Source organism: Saccostrea echinata, unplaced genomic scaffold (genome assembly GCF_033153115.1).
Source record: "Saccostrea echinata isolate AGI-Se365-2 ecotype Australia unplaced genomic scaffold, CSIRO_AGI_Sech_v1 ptg000036l, whole genome shotgun sequence".
In the NCBI taxonomy this organism is placed as follows: Eukaryota; Metazoa; Mollusca; class Bivalvia; order Ostreida; family Ostreidae; genus Saccostrea; species Saccostrea echinata.
The window spans coordinates 5,693,318-5,707,461 of NW_026889785.1; the positions used below are offsets into that span (position 1 = coordinate 5,693,318).

Consider the following 14,144-nt stretch of genomic DNA (forward strand, 5'->3'; position numbering starts at 1 on the left):
AAGCTTACAATGCAATACAAACTTTTCTGCAGATGATCAAACAAGGACCAACATATATATGTTCTGTTTGCCATAGACTAATGTACAGGGAATGTGTTGTTTTGTACAATGAAAATGTCTTTACTATGTGTGACAAAGAATTGGTAGAAACATGCAATACACAAAAGAAAAGTATTGATGGGGAACAGTACATTTGCACTACCTGCACATGGAATTTGAAACGTAATATGATGCCTATGCAAGCTGTGGCAAATTCATTAACTCTAGATGATTTACCAGAACAGTTAAGAGATTTGTCAACATTAGAATCAACCTTAATAAGCAAAAGGATTCCTTTATGAAAATCCTTGCTCTGCCCCGTGGTAAGCAGAAGGCAGTACACGGATGCGTGGTAAATGTGCCAGTAAATCCAGAGGAGACCTGTTCCATATTGCCTCATCTTCCTCATGTATAACAGTGAAACTGAAACGTAAGATAGAGTATAGAGGTCATGTTATTGTTCAGTCAATAAGACCTTGGAAAATTATGAAATCCTTACAACATCTTAAGAATGTACAACAGAATCCTCATTACTAGGACATCATAATCAATGATAACTGGCCAGAAGACAGCAGTGAAGATAATCCACATCTATGGGAGGCTCTAACGAGCAATAGGACATCAGACAATGGTACTACACTACGTTTTACCTAGTGAATCCAATGAGATGGATCAACCGTCAGAAGAAGGCCAGGAATCAGACGATGAAGGAAGTGACAATGAAATAGAAGATCGATCAGAAGCAAATGGTTTGCCTTTTGATTCTTGTTTACAACCAAGAGACATTAGTGCAGACAAAGACTTTTTATTGAATTTAGCACCAGGTGAAGGCCAATAGGGCTATTTGCAGATAAACATAGTGAAGAAATGGCCTTTCCTACATTATTTCCTAAAGGAACATTTGGATTTGACTGTCAGCGTGACAGACCAATTTCATTAGTAAAATACTTCAATCAGAGAATTCTCAATTGTGACAACCGCTTTGCAGCCTCCACAGAGTATTTGTTTTATGCTCAATACCGAAGTGAAGCTAAAAAAGTTGCTGACTGTCTAAGTATTGCCATGAGAAAATGTAAAGGACAACATCAGGTACAGAAAATAACAGCAGGCCAGATAAAGAATGCTGAAGACATAAGACGCTTAGCCCGCTCTGACCTTAGCTATCATTTCCTACAAAATGTTCGTGGGTCACCAGCCTTCTTTAACAAATTATTGTATGATCTTTTGGGTATGATAAGACAACTGGGAAGCTGTACATGGTTCCTAACATTGTCCTCTGCTGATATGAAGTGGAAAGATACAATTCAAGTGATAGCTGCACAACATAATCAAAAAATGTCAGATGAACAAGTAGAAAACATGACTTGGGAACAAAAAAGCACTTGGTTACGAACTAATCCTGTTACAGCTGCTAGGCATTTCGATCATAGGCTTCAGCTCTTTATGTCAACACTAGTTCTAGGAAAGTCGAAACCCATCGGAGAAATACAAGATTTCAAATACAGGATAGAATTCCAGCAAAGGGGATCACCCCATTGTCATATGCTACTGTGGGTTAAAAACGCACCTTCAATATCACAAAACTCTCCTGAAGATGTAACTGCCTTCATTGATCAATATGTTTCATGTACAATTCCACAAGATGATCATCTTGCATCTCTGATTCAAACTGTTCAACGCCATGTTCACTCTTTCACATGCAAAACCCATGGAACAAAATGTGGTGTTTCCACCAAAGGATATACCAGACAAACGAACACAGACAATCTACACAGAGTTGTTGACAGCAGTTATGGGTAAACTGGAAGATGTACAACATGATCCAGAAGTTACATTAGAAGCTTTGTTAGAACAATTTGAAATTCCTGAAGCTATGTATATGAAAGCATTAACCTGGATAAAAACAAAGCAAGGCCAGCCTGCTGTACTGTACAGACGTAATCCATCTGACTGTTTTATTAACAATTACAGCCCAACCCTGATGAAAGCCTGGCAGGCAAACCTTGACCTTCAGTATGTCACGAATGTTTATGCCTGTATAATGTATGTGGCATCATATGTAAGCAAACCAGAAAAAACATTGGGTGATGTCTTAAAGTCTGTTAGTAAGAACTCAGCACCAGCTGGTCCAAAGAAGATGATGGAGACTGTATCTAAGAAGTTCCTTTCCCATCGTGAAGTCAGTGCCCAAGAGGCAGTGTACAGATTATTGCCATTACCACTCACTAAAGGATCACGGCAGGTCATTTTCCTTCATACAGATTTAGCTGAGAATAGGACAAAACTTTTGAAACCCATGAAAGTTATACAGGAGCTTGATGATGATGATGAAAACCTATACCAGGAAGGCATGCTGGAAAAATATCAACTTAGACCTGATTGCATTGAACACATTTGCCTTGCAGATTTTGCAGCAAATAATTCATATGCTCGCAAAACAAATACCAACTCAGATCCAGACCTGCTAGATGAAGAATCCCTTGATCCAGAAACTGTAATCAACAACCTTCCTAAAACCATAAAGTTGAAAAATAAATCAATGAACTTGACTCTCCGTTCAAGACCAGTCATAATCAGATCTCACCATTTTGAAACAGCCTGAGCAGTACTATCACTCCAAACTGTTACTGTACAAACCATGGAGAGATGAAACCAAAGACCTGTTGAATGAAGATGGTACATATAAAAGACAATACTTCAATTGTAGACCAACCTTCTGCGACAGAATGAACTATTATGAACCAAACAATGAAGAGTACACACAAGCTGTTGAAGAACTACAAGAAAATGGGCCTCCTGAAGATGCGTGGGCATCACTAGCCCCATAAACAGAACAACAGGAGAGGGAAGATAGATACAGAGGAGCACAGCAAGATCCAGAGTTTGAGGCCATTGTTCCTGTGCATGGAAATGAAACATCAGATCTTGGGTTGGTTGCTTATCATTATGAATTGGACAGTAGGAAGATATCAGCTCAGCAGTAGCTTAGTATGACAGTGTCTCTCAATACTGAACAGCAAGTAATCCACCAGTTCATTGTTGAATGGTGCATAGAAATGTCAATGACTTATAAAACAGCGATACGTCCAAAGCCATTCCATGTCTTCATTTCTGGAGGAGCAGGCACTGGCAAGTCGCATTTAATTAGAACCATAGTGCAGACAGCAAACAAATTGTTGGGTGTAGGGCAAGGAGAAGATGACATTGTTGTTATGGTCTGTGCTTTCACTGGTGTGGCTGCTTTCAACATAGAAGGCCACACTTTACATTCTGCATTCAGTTTACCAGTTAATCAGTCCAAGCGTGATGACTATATCAGACTTTCAGGAGAACAGTTGTCTAGTATGCGAGAAAAACTAGGAAATCTTTGCCTTTTGATAATTGATGAGATTTCCATGGTTGGAGCTGATCACCTGTATACTGTTCACAGACGTCTGTCAGAGATTATGACATCTGATGAGCCTTTTGGTGGGGTATCAGTTTTAGCTGTAGGTGACCTCTCCCAGCTGCCACCAGTCGCCCAAAGACCAGTTTTTGACACAGTTTCTGATTCTATTGCATCAATGTATGGTTCATTGTGGAAGAAAAATTTTAGAGTACTGGAACTTCATCAAATAATGCGGCAGAAAGATGACGTTGAATTCGCTGAGGCTCTTAACAGAATAAGATCATCTAAGCATACTGACAATGATATACAGCTCATTAAAAACAGAGAAACTGATGTTTCCTCACCAACATATCCTAAACAAGCACTGCATATATTTGCTTTCAATAAAGATGTTGATGAACATAATCGAATGTTAGAGAGCATAGACTCACCAGTAATTAAAGTGTCAGCTATTGACTCCAAGACAGATCAACAAACTGGTCATATTGAAAACATTACATTCGATGAAAAGAAGAAACCAGGTGGAATGTTGCAACAACTGAAAATAGCTAAAGGGGCAAGAGTTATGATGACCACAAATGTAGATACTTGTGATGGATTAACCAACTCTGCCACAGGAACAGTGACTGGTTTTCTACCTCAGCATCCAGATCCATCTGACCCTCAGTTTAATGATTACAGACCTAAATATGTCTTAGTCCACTTTGATGAACATCGAGTTGGTGAAAAGCTAAGATCCAAACTTCAGCGAATTGTTCCTGATGAGATATCCACACCTATTTCAGTTCATGAGGTAACTGTAAAACATAGAAAAGTAAGCGCAAAAAGGACACAATTTCCTCTAACCCTTGCATGGGGTGTTACCACTCATAAAGCCCAGGGTAGAACTGTTGATAATCTAGTGATATCAATGAAAGGAACATTCAAAGCTGGCCAAATGTATACTGCATTAAGCAGGGTAAAAACTAAAGAAGGTCTTTACATTCTAGGTGAATTTCAATCATCAAAGATCACCTCTGACCCCAGGACAGTCAAAGAAATGGAGAGAATTCGAAAGGATAACAAGTTTAAACTGAGTATTCCATGTTCTGTTACAGCACCATCAGATAGTTTCTTTAAAATCAGTGTACTTAACATTAATTCACTCTGTTCTCACCTCCAGTGCCTTTCAGTGGACCAGTACATCAGCACCAGTGACATTGTAGCATTGTCTGAAACCTGGCTTCACTGAAAAGTATCAACTGAGTCTTGAACTTAGTTCAGAGTACCATCTGTATCGTCAAGATTATTCTGTTCAAAACAAAAGACCTCAAGGCGGAGTAGCAACCTATGTGAAGAAGTCATTTCGTGTTGTATCAGAATTGCATTGTGAAGGTGTCAATTTGCAGTACCAGTCTCTTGTGTTGTCCTGTAGGATGAATCCAAGTAAATGTCTCATACTTATTCTCCTATATGTTCCACCAAATACACAAAATGTGTTGTTCTTCAAGCAGCTTGACAGACTAATCGGTCACACTCCTACAGATGCTGCTCCTACTATAATATGTGGTGACTTCAACTTGAAGTTGACAGATCCTAAAGCCAAATCATTAAATGAATTGTTTCGGTACCACGGATTTATTGATTACAGTCAGTCACCAACTCACAGAAAAGGAGGCTCACTTGACCATGTTTTCATCAATAAACATTTTGATGAATCAGAAATTACAAATGTGATTCCAATTCATTATTCAGACCATTTCCATATCCATGTGGCTGTGCCTTGGGTGAAACTTTTTTAAATATGATGCCATGGACCAGAGGAAAACCTGAATAGAACCTTTTGAACAATTTGAATAATTTCATAATAGATTTATATTCATAGTACATATCATATGATCATGTGAAAGCAAACACAATATATTTCTGACAAGATGCTTTGGTTCCTATGTTTTTTTTTTAACTTTCTGGATACACTTAAGTTTAATGATGAAAAGAATTAACTTTAAATGAAGATAAATTCTTAGTAACTACAATATTTCTTTAACTGAACTTATTCACATAAGAGCATAAATTCACAGCAGAGCGAGGGTATTACTAGTGAGCATTCGCTCACAGATTTCTTGTTAATTTTTCCTTATCTAAAAGTAAATTATAAATTAAACCCGATTTTACTTGAAACACTGATGTCAATATTCCGATCAGCATTCATTCAATGAATGTCATATATAAAACACTTCCTAATTATGCGATAAAACACTAGAATCCTTTGTGACATAATTAATTTTGTCAAATAAAAATCTGCTACAATACAGTGACAAGGATAACAAGTTTTGAAAAGAAATGTTCAAATGGTGACTGCTATACACCAAGTTTCCCATCTCCCCCCCCCCCTTCCCCGCCCCAATCACTAGCTATTGTCTTTTGATATTCATGAATCCCAGACATATATGAACTGAAAACGAATAAAACATACTTAAGAAAGCTGATGATTTTCAATAAAAATGTTTTTAAAAAACTTCTTTTGAAGTCAAAGTCAATATCCACTATCAAGGAGACGCGCGGTTTAATTGGAGTTATTCATGTTATGATGTATGATAATATGTAAATTAATTGTCTGAACCACCAAAACTTATGTCGTTATTACTTTTGTACGCTGTAAATTTTGATTGAATATTTATCATAGTTGCGAAGACTGAAGAATTTGTTTCAAGAACATATTTTCAACATGATTGCACTTTGTGACGTCATTTTTTTTTCAATGCATTGCGTCATTAATTTACATATAATGTAAATTTCACTGAGAAAGGTTTACATGTACATGGTTTTCATTTGCATAAAAATTGTATCAAATTATTTTTCAAATGCAGACTTGAATTTAGAAGACAATAAAAGATAATAAATCCTTCAGGTATAGGATTAAATAATTAATTTCTTTAAAAGTATAGATTTATTGTGGAGGAAAAGTGACGTCTATCCAAAAATGCAGCATTCTCAACTTCTGTTTTTTGTAAAAACGGATGTGGCCGCACTTTTGTAAGGTCATTTTTTCTCTTTAATATTAGAAATCGAGTTATATTTGTTCTTTCTGTCAAGTTTCGCATACATACTCGGATGCGGCCATATTTAAATATAGACTGGAAGAGGAGGAAACCGTCCAAAATAAGGGAATTCCGGAATATAAGACCGGTTTTGAACGTTATATAAATGAGAGGGCGCTTGACTTAAAAAATTGTTACCCATTTCACACACAGGGAAACCTCAACAGTAACTTGATACAATTGATACAATGTAAACCTGCGTTTAATATTTGCCGATTTAACAGGGCCGATTCTTGGGCTTCCCGTACCCAGTTCTTAAGCAATCAAAAAATACGAGTGCTTCTATAAGTATTAACCGTCATGGTAGCGCTCGCTTCGTGATCGGAAGGTCATGTGTTCGAATCACGGCCGCGACTGACCTAAGTCGTCAGCTTCTTTAAGTGATACATTCAATAGTAGTATGATTCAAGGACCCAATGTTCATATTGATTGTGACTGGTAAGTACTATAAATGTACAAGTTTTTCATTTATGCTTCTAGCGTATGCCATTTAAAGGTTTATGATGGAAGGGAAAGCAGCAATAGTCACAATAAATGCCAAGATTGGGACAATGGTTTGTTTGTTTATTATTTAACGTCCCTCTCGGGAATTTTTCACTCATATGGAGACGCCACCACTTGCCGGTGGAGAGCTACAAATTTTTGACCTATAGTCGGCACTTACGGCCATTGAGCAGTGAGGGATCTTTTTCGTGCCAGCACCTACTGCGACACGGGACCTTGGTTTATACGGTCTCATCCGAAGGACCGGTCTCCACGTCCCAGTGGGATTCGAACCCGCGACGTAAGGATCAACTCCTTACTCCGCGACTCTAGAGCGAATGCTCTAACCACTGCGCCACGCGGGCGATGGGACAAAGGTAAGCGCATACAAGAAATTACAGAGTGGGAGTACCTAGATTAAGACATTTTAATACCATATTATTATATCACTGATGTCCGTTTCCTCTCACATATATTCAAGGTAATGCTCTATAGTTAATATTTGAGACTTCTTATTGCTTGTTCCAAAATTATTATGTCTTCATGGTTGTTTCAATTATATTAGATGTTAGCTTTTTCATGATTTTGTTGTATGTGTTTGTCATGCAATTGACCAAATGCTTCATTAAGAGTGTCGGGTTCTAATAAGTTTAAGATATATCTGGTTGTTAGGAGGCCGTGGTTTTTTTTTTTTGTTTTTTTTTTTTTTTGGCACTCATTTGCGATTGCATACAAGAAACTGCAAGTAAGTGCTGTATACTTTTCGACTTTTGCATTTAGTTTGCACAGTGCAGATAAAAGTAAAACATAAGGACATAACATTTTAATATGTGAATTAAGATAGATTTGGATAGATATAATATTGGACAGATTTATTTAAAATGTTTGAATTGAAAAAAAAAATCATGCGGCAGGCAGAGAGCCGACACTTTGCAGAACTTCTAAACCGCTTAAGGGAAGGCAATGAAACACAGGCATGTTCTTTTCGCTTAAAAGCGTAATTCCGCTATTCAGATTTCCTCAATCCGATTTAAAATTCGTATTCCGCTTTTTTAAGTATCTCTATATTTTTAGATTATACCGTTTTTGCTTCACTTTATTCCTACTTCATTGATTAAATGTAATGTGCAATTTCATTGGTTATTGGATTTTAGAATTCAACCATTCGATGGAAGTTTTACTAGATGCATCGATCGCGGTAATGGATGCGAAAATTGTACAATGTTAATAAAGTCTAGAGAATCAAAATTGTTAAGAGATGTCGTTCCAAGTATTTATTCAGCCAGTTGTTGGAAGATTTATTGGAAATATCGATTGTTGTAATAAACGAATAAAAGATGTGAATTGATAATCAAGTGTCAACGGCTACGATAAAACGTTGGTAACAAGTAACATTTGTAATTTTTTTCTCCTTAAAATAGTAATTTTAGAGTGAAAACTATGTGCCAGGAAATGCTCAGAATGCAGGATTTTACACCATGTACCCCACAGCTTCTTGGCGCTAAGGCGGCCCACAGCCTATTTGGGGTCGTCCAGATAAATCCGCTTTTTTCATTTGACTTCAGAATCATGTCTGGTCTGGAAACAAAGGAAGATATCATCCTTCTGAGGCAGCGAACTATAGATAGGGGATCACCTGAATACAATCAGAAAGCATGTCCTCTACTAGTATTTGCTACTAACGAGTCTGTAAACATGTTCAAGAGTTCCGTTATTAGTACCTCTCCTAATCCAGTGTATATGATTTATGCCAAAGATAGGGTGGTTGGATCAACATCATCAGAAATGACAATAAAGTCCTTTGACTCATTCACAAATTTCTTTGACTCATTCACAAATTCAAAGAAATAAAAGACAAGAGGCCCAAGGGCCTTAACGGTCACCTGAGTACAATACAACAATTTAAACTGATAAATGAAGCTTTGCTGCCCAAAAGCAAGAAAAATAGTATCATCAGCAATAACAAAATAATTGGTCTAGTATCTATCTGCCCCCCCCCCCCCCCCATTTATCACTATTCCCATGCAGACTATTAACAAAATGTCTACTATTTAACCCCATATTATTACTTCTCACAATGGCCTCTCTTGGCCTTTGAAGAACATTTAAAAAGAGAAGTTATTTTTGTCTCATTTTTATTCATCTATTATTTCAAAGTCATTAAAACTATGAAAGTACTTTTTTTTTATTATACAATATATTTTCTTACATAATTCTCTTGTTCTGTTAAGCTTTCAAATACATTGATTAATTATCAAAGGTGAATGGCAAAGGGGAATAACTTTGCTCAGCAGAATATACAAGTTAATAGAGCCCTGGTCAGGACCAGAACACTTTGACTAAATGGTCCTGGTGTTCAAAATTCTGGTAAAAATACCCTTGCATATTAAAACTTTTACTCTGTGTGCATTGAACATCCCCAGAAGCATAGAAGATTTTCAAAGAAATGGATTTTCACCATATTATTAAATAAATAAAGCCCCATCTTTACACCAGAACATCTGACCCATTGGCCACCATAGGGACTTGAGACAATCTTAGCAAAATCGGGTATATAGTATGATAGGGTTTATACTATATACCTGATTTTGCTAAGATTCTCTCAAGTCCCTGTGTTGGCCACGAACTCACAATTCTGGAAGAAGCACCCTTTCTCATCATAACTATAACTTGTTTCTTTACTTTATAACCAGTAGTAGAAAAAATATTTTGAAAGAAATTATGCATTTTCACTATATAATCAATAGATCTCCCCCCCCTCACCAGAGCCCCTGACCCAGGGGCCATGAATTTCACAATTTTGGAAGAGGCATTTTTCCTTATCATAACCATGCATATAATCAATAGAGCCCCACCCTAACACCAGAACCCCTGAACGAGGGGCCATGAAATTCATAATTTCTGAGGAGGCAGCCATGCTCATCATAACTATGTACTTAGTTTATTTAATATCATGGAGCAGAGAAGAAGATTTTCACAGAATTAATGCAATTTTATTATATAATCAATAGAACCCAGCCCTAACACCAGGAACCCTGACCAAGGGCCATGAAATTCACAATTTCTGAAAAGGCAGCCATGCTAACCATAACTATGTTCTTAGTTTATTTAATACCCAGGAGCAGAGAAAAAGATTTTCAAAGAATTAATGCATTTTCACTATATAATCAATAGAGCCCCACCCTAACACCAGAACCCATGACCCTGGGGCCATGAAATTCACAATTTTGGAAGAGGCACTCTTGCTCATCATAACTATGTACTTAGTTTATTTAATATCCAGGAGCAGAAAAGAAGATTTTCAAAGAATTAATGCAATTTTACTATATAATCAATAGAGCCCAGTTCAAACACCAGAACCCCCGACCCTGGGGCCATGAAATTCACAATTTTGGAAGAGGCACTCTGGCTCATCATAACTATGTACTTAGTTACTTTATTTAATACCCAGGAGAAGAGAAAAAGATTTTCAAAGAAATAATGCATTTTCACTATTTAATCAATAGAGCCCCGCCCTAACACCAGAACCCCGACCCTGGGGCCATGAATTTCACAATTTTGGAAGAGGCACTCTTGCTCATCATAACTATGTACTTGGTTAGTTTATTTAATACCCAGGAGCAGAGAAGAAGATTTTCAAAGAAATAATGCACTTTCACTATATGATCTATATAGCCCCTCCCTAGCACCAGAACCCCTGACCCTGGGGCCATGAATTTCACAATTTTGTCAGAGGGCTCAATCCATTACAATCATGCCAACAGTTTGACTGCTTGATGTCCAGGAGTAAAGAAGAAGATATTTAAAGATGGCATTAATTTTGGTGGTTTTAGCCCCACCCCTCAGGCCCCATGGGGGCAGGGACCATGAAATTCACAATTTTTGTTTCCCTTCACCCATAGATGCTATATGCCAAATTTGGTTGAAATTGGTTAAGCGGTTGCAGAGAAGAAGCTAAAAATGTTCAAATGTTAACACACGATGCACGACGCACGCCGACGGACGAGAACGGATAGTAATAGGTCACCTGAGTGACTCGGGTGACCTAAAAAACTCGCAACTTCCTAATATTTTATAAGGAGCAAAGGACATTTATTTTGAGTTGACTGAAACTTAGATTCAACAGATGGTCTTATAAATGGAGCTTCCTACGAAATTAAAATCACTTGACATCATGGAGAGAAAACCCAAGCATCTTGTGTGATATGGGTAAAAATATGATGCATCTTTAACTGGATCCAAGTAAGAACAGACAGTAGAAGGCTTTGTCGCCCATGCCATTAAAAGCTGTGGACTCCAATAATTAATAATAAATAGATTTCATTTATCTATTTCATTTTGTTTTTGTTTTTTTCGATTAAAGATCACTTGCTCATAAACGAGGTATTAGCAAGCCTCACGCATTGACTTCTGATTTATTGAACAATGATCATCAAGAGAAATCGCTAACAAATCCTTCAGGAAATTGATCACCAGGTAAAGATATTTGTGTTTTTACTTAATATGCAGTAGAATTGATTGATTGATTGTATGTTGTTTTACGTCCCATTCGAGAGTTTTTCACTCATATAGAGACGTCACCATATACTGGTGAAGGGCTTCAAATTCTGACCTTTACCCGGCACTTACGGCCATTGAGCAGTGAGGGATCTTTATCGTGCCAACGCCTGTCGTGACACGGGGCCTCAGTTTTTAAGGTCTCATTTGAAGGACCCGCAACTTTCACTTCAAAGTGCCGAGCGCATGGCGAAGGAACAGTTGCTACCCATTTTTTTTATCGACTTAGGTCAGTCGCGGCCGAGATTCGAACTCACGACCTCCCGATCACGGAGCGAGCGCTCTACCGACTGAGCTACCGTGAACGGTCAGTAGAATTGAAGTTTACATATATTCATATTTTCTCAGGTATTGCAGAATCTGGAATAATAAATGTAGGATTCTAGTAATTAGATATTTCCATATTTAATATTTAAGGAAGAAGAGAATATCAACTCTCAGAATATCGCAGCATCTACTTCTGATGCTGTGAGTGAGCCTGTGGCATCTGAGAGTATGCTTCCATACAGGCTATGTCTTCAAACTGATGGCTATGTGGCCACCCTTGCAACATTTGTCTTCAAACTGAGCATCTCAAGCTCTAACATTTTTCATCTGACCATAGTTACTGCACAAATACTAGAAGTAGGGACATTGACAGAAGTTACAGAGAATTACACAATAGCAACATCTTAACTTCTACTCCAATGAAAAAGATTTCACCAGGTCTAAATGATGAAGATAAAGTAGGTTTTCTTTTGGATGACTCTGCCCCAGGATTGTACGTTGATGAAAGTCATGAGAGCAGAGATTGCATATTTATAATTGAAGAACATGAAAATATGAATGATTCAAAAGATGACAATGAAGAAGATGATGTTGACGATAATTGTGATGAGTATTCATCTCTCGTACAAACAACAAATATTATTGTCTTTGAAAATTGTATAGAAGATATCCTGAACTTCTTAACATGTAATATTTGTAAATGCCCAATAGACCCTTTAGATACCATTAAAGAGTACATTGGTTCAATGGTCAAGGTGTCAGGTTTTTGTACTGGTGGTCATATAGTTAAGAAATGGTCATCTCAACCACTGTTAGGAAAAATGCCTGTAGGCAATTTGCTAGTATGTGCAGCTACCCTGTTTGCAGGTCAAAGATATACACACATTTCTCAGTTTGTTAATTTTATGAACCTTCAGTTTATAAGCAAAAAGACATATCAGACTGTGCAGAGAGAAAAAGTTATGCCAGTAGTTGACCATTCTTAGAATGCTATGCAAGACATTTTCAAAAAAATTAAAGATTCAAATCGTTGTCTAAGGTTAGCTGGAGATGGTAGATGCGACTCTCCTGGATTTAATCCGAAATATTGAGCATACTCCTTAATGGATTTGGAAACGCAAGAAATCGTGGCTCTTGTTAATGTTAAAGTTACAGAAACAGGAAGTTCTAGTAAAATGGAGGCTGGGGGATTTAAGAGAAGCATGTTGTATTTGGTTGAAAAGGGCTTAAGAATTGAAATTTTAGCAACTGATAGGCATGTTCAGATTAGGAGCCTTGTAGCAAAGGAATTTCCAAACATTGATCATTAATTTGATGTTTGGCATCTAGCTAAATCAGTAAGAAAGAAATTACTGCAAAATCTAATACCAAGTGGATGTGAAGAATTGTCTGCTTGAATTAAGGCAATATGTAACCATTTATGGTGGTACTCAGATAATTATTGGGGTGATAAACAATTGTAACAGGAAGGTTGCGTATCTATTGTGCATCATGTTGTAAATGAGCGTACATTTGAGGGTGAAATAGCTACATCATGTTCTCATGAGAATATCAGTCCAGAGGATGCAAGGAAAAAAAAGTGGCTTAAAAAGAATTCAAAAGCACACAATGCCCTGAAAGAGGTTGTACAGGTCAAAAGATTACTGAAGGAATTACTCATCTTAGTGAATTCTGTCACACTGGCAATCTTGAAGTCTACTATAGTCTTCTTACAAAATATGTTCCAAAAAGGCAATATTTTGACTTTGATAAAATGAACTGAGGAACAGCAATTGCAGTCATTGATCGTAATATGTCTCAAAACAGGGGTCACAAAGTAGATGAGCATGGAATTGGTGTCTACAAAACAGCATATTCCAAAGTAGTGTCCAACTTGGTTGCTAAACCTGTGTATTATCCCAAATTGTACAAATGGGTTCCCGTTTTGATGAAGTTCTATGCAGAAGCAAACAATGGCAATCACTGTTTTGCAAGTTTCGACATGGTCAAAGGGAAATGTTGCACCAGTACAACCACAGGCACTTGGGGTCTGGACCCCCCCCCCCCTTTTTCCATTTTTTTTTCTTTTTAAATATGGAGTCGATTCACCTTTTTCCTATTTTTGTATTCTAATATGCACTATATGTTATCAATAATGTAACTCTTTTGTCTCTATATGCTGTTTTTAAATATACCGTTTTCGACTGATACATAAAAAGAGAAGGCTTGCAACTCTTTTCTCGTCGTCTGCCTCACCTCGCTTAAACTTCGCCTGATTATTTATCTAAAGCATAAGAATACATGGAATATGCATATATCAATAAATTTGTTACACATTCTTCTTCCTTTTC

General features: G+C 37.2%; 2 protein-coding genes and 1 pseudogene across 2 annotated transcripts; all 3 read left to right on the forward strand.

Moving 5' to 3' along the window:
• Positions 1 to 906: 906 nt before the first annotated feature.
• On the forward strand, positions 907 to 2,867 carry LOC133199919 (uncharacterized). The gene is made up of 3 exons (XM_061335721.1): positions 907 to 1,635; positions 1,778 to 2,533; positions 2,637 to 2,867. Exons 1-3 carry the CDS (start codon positions 907 to 909, stop codon positions 2,865 to 2,867), a joined length of 1,716 nt encoding a protein of 571 aa, XP_061191705.1.
• Positions 2,868 to 3,029: 162 nt separating this feature from the next.
• On the forward strand, positions 3,030 to 4,658 carry LOC133199920 (uncharacterized). The gene has a single exon (XM_061335722.1). The coding sequence runs from the start codon at positions 3,030 to 3,032 to the stop codon at positions 4,656 to 4,658; it is 1,629 nt and encodes a 542-aa protein (XP_061191706.1).
• A 184-nt stretch (positions 4,659 to 4,842) lies between these two features.
• LOC133199921 (uncharacterized) lies at positions 4,843 to 12,990 on the forward strand (annotated as a pseudogene).
• Positions 12,991 to 14,144: the final 1,154 nt, after the last annotated feature.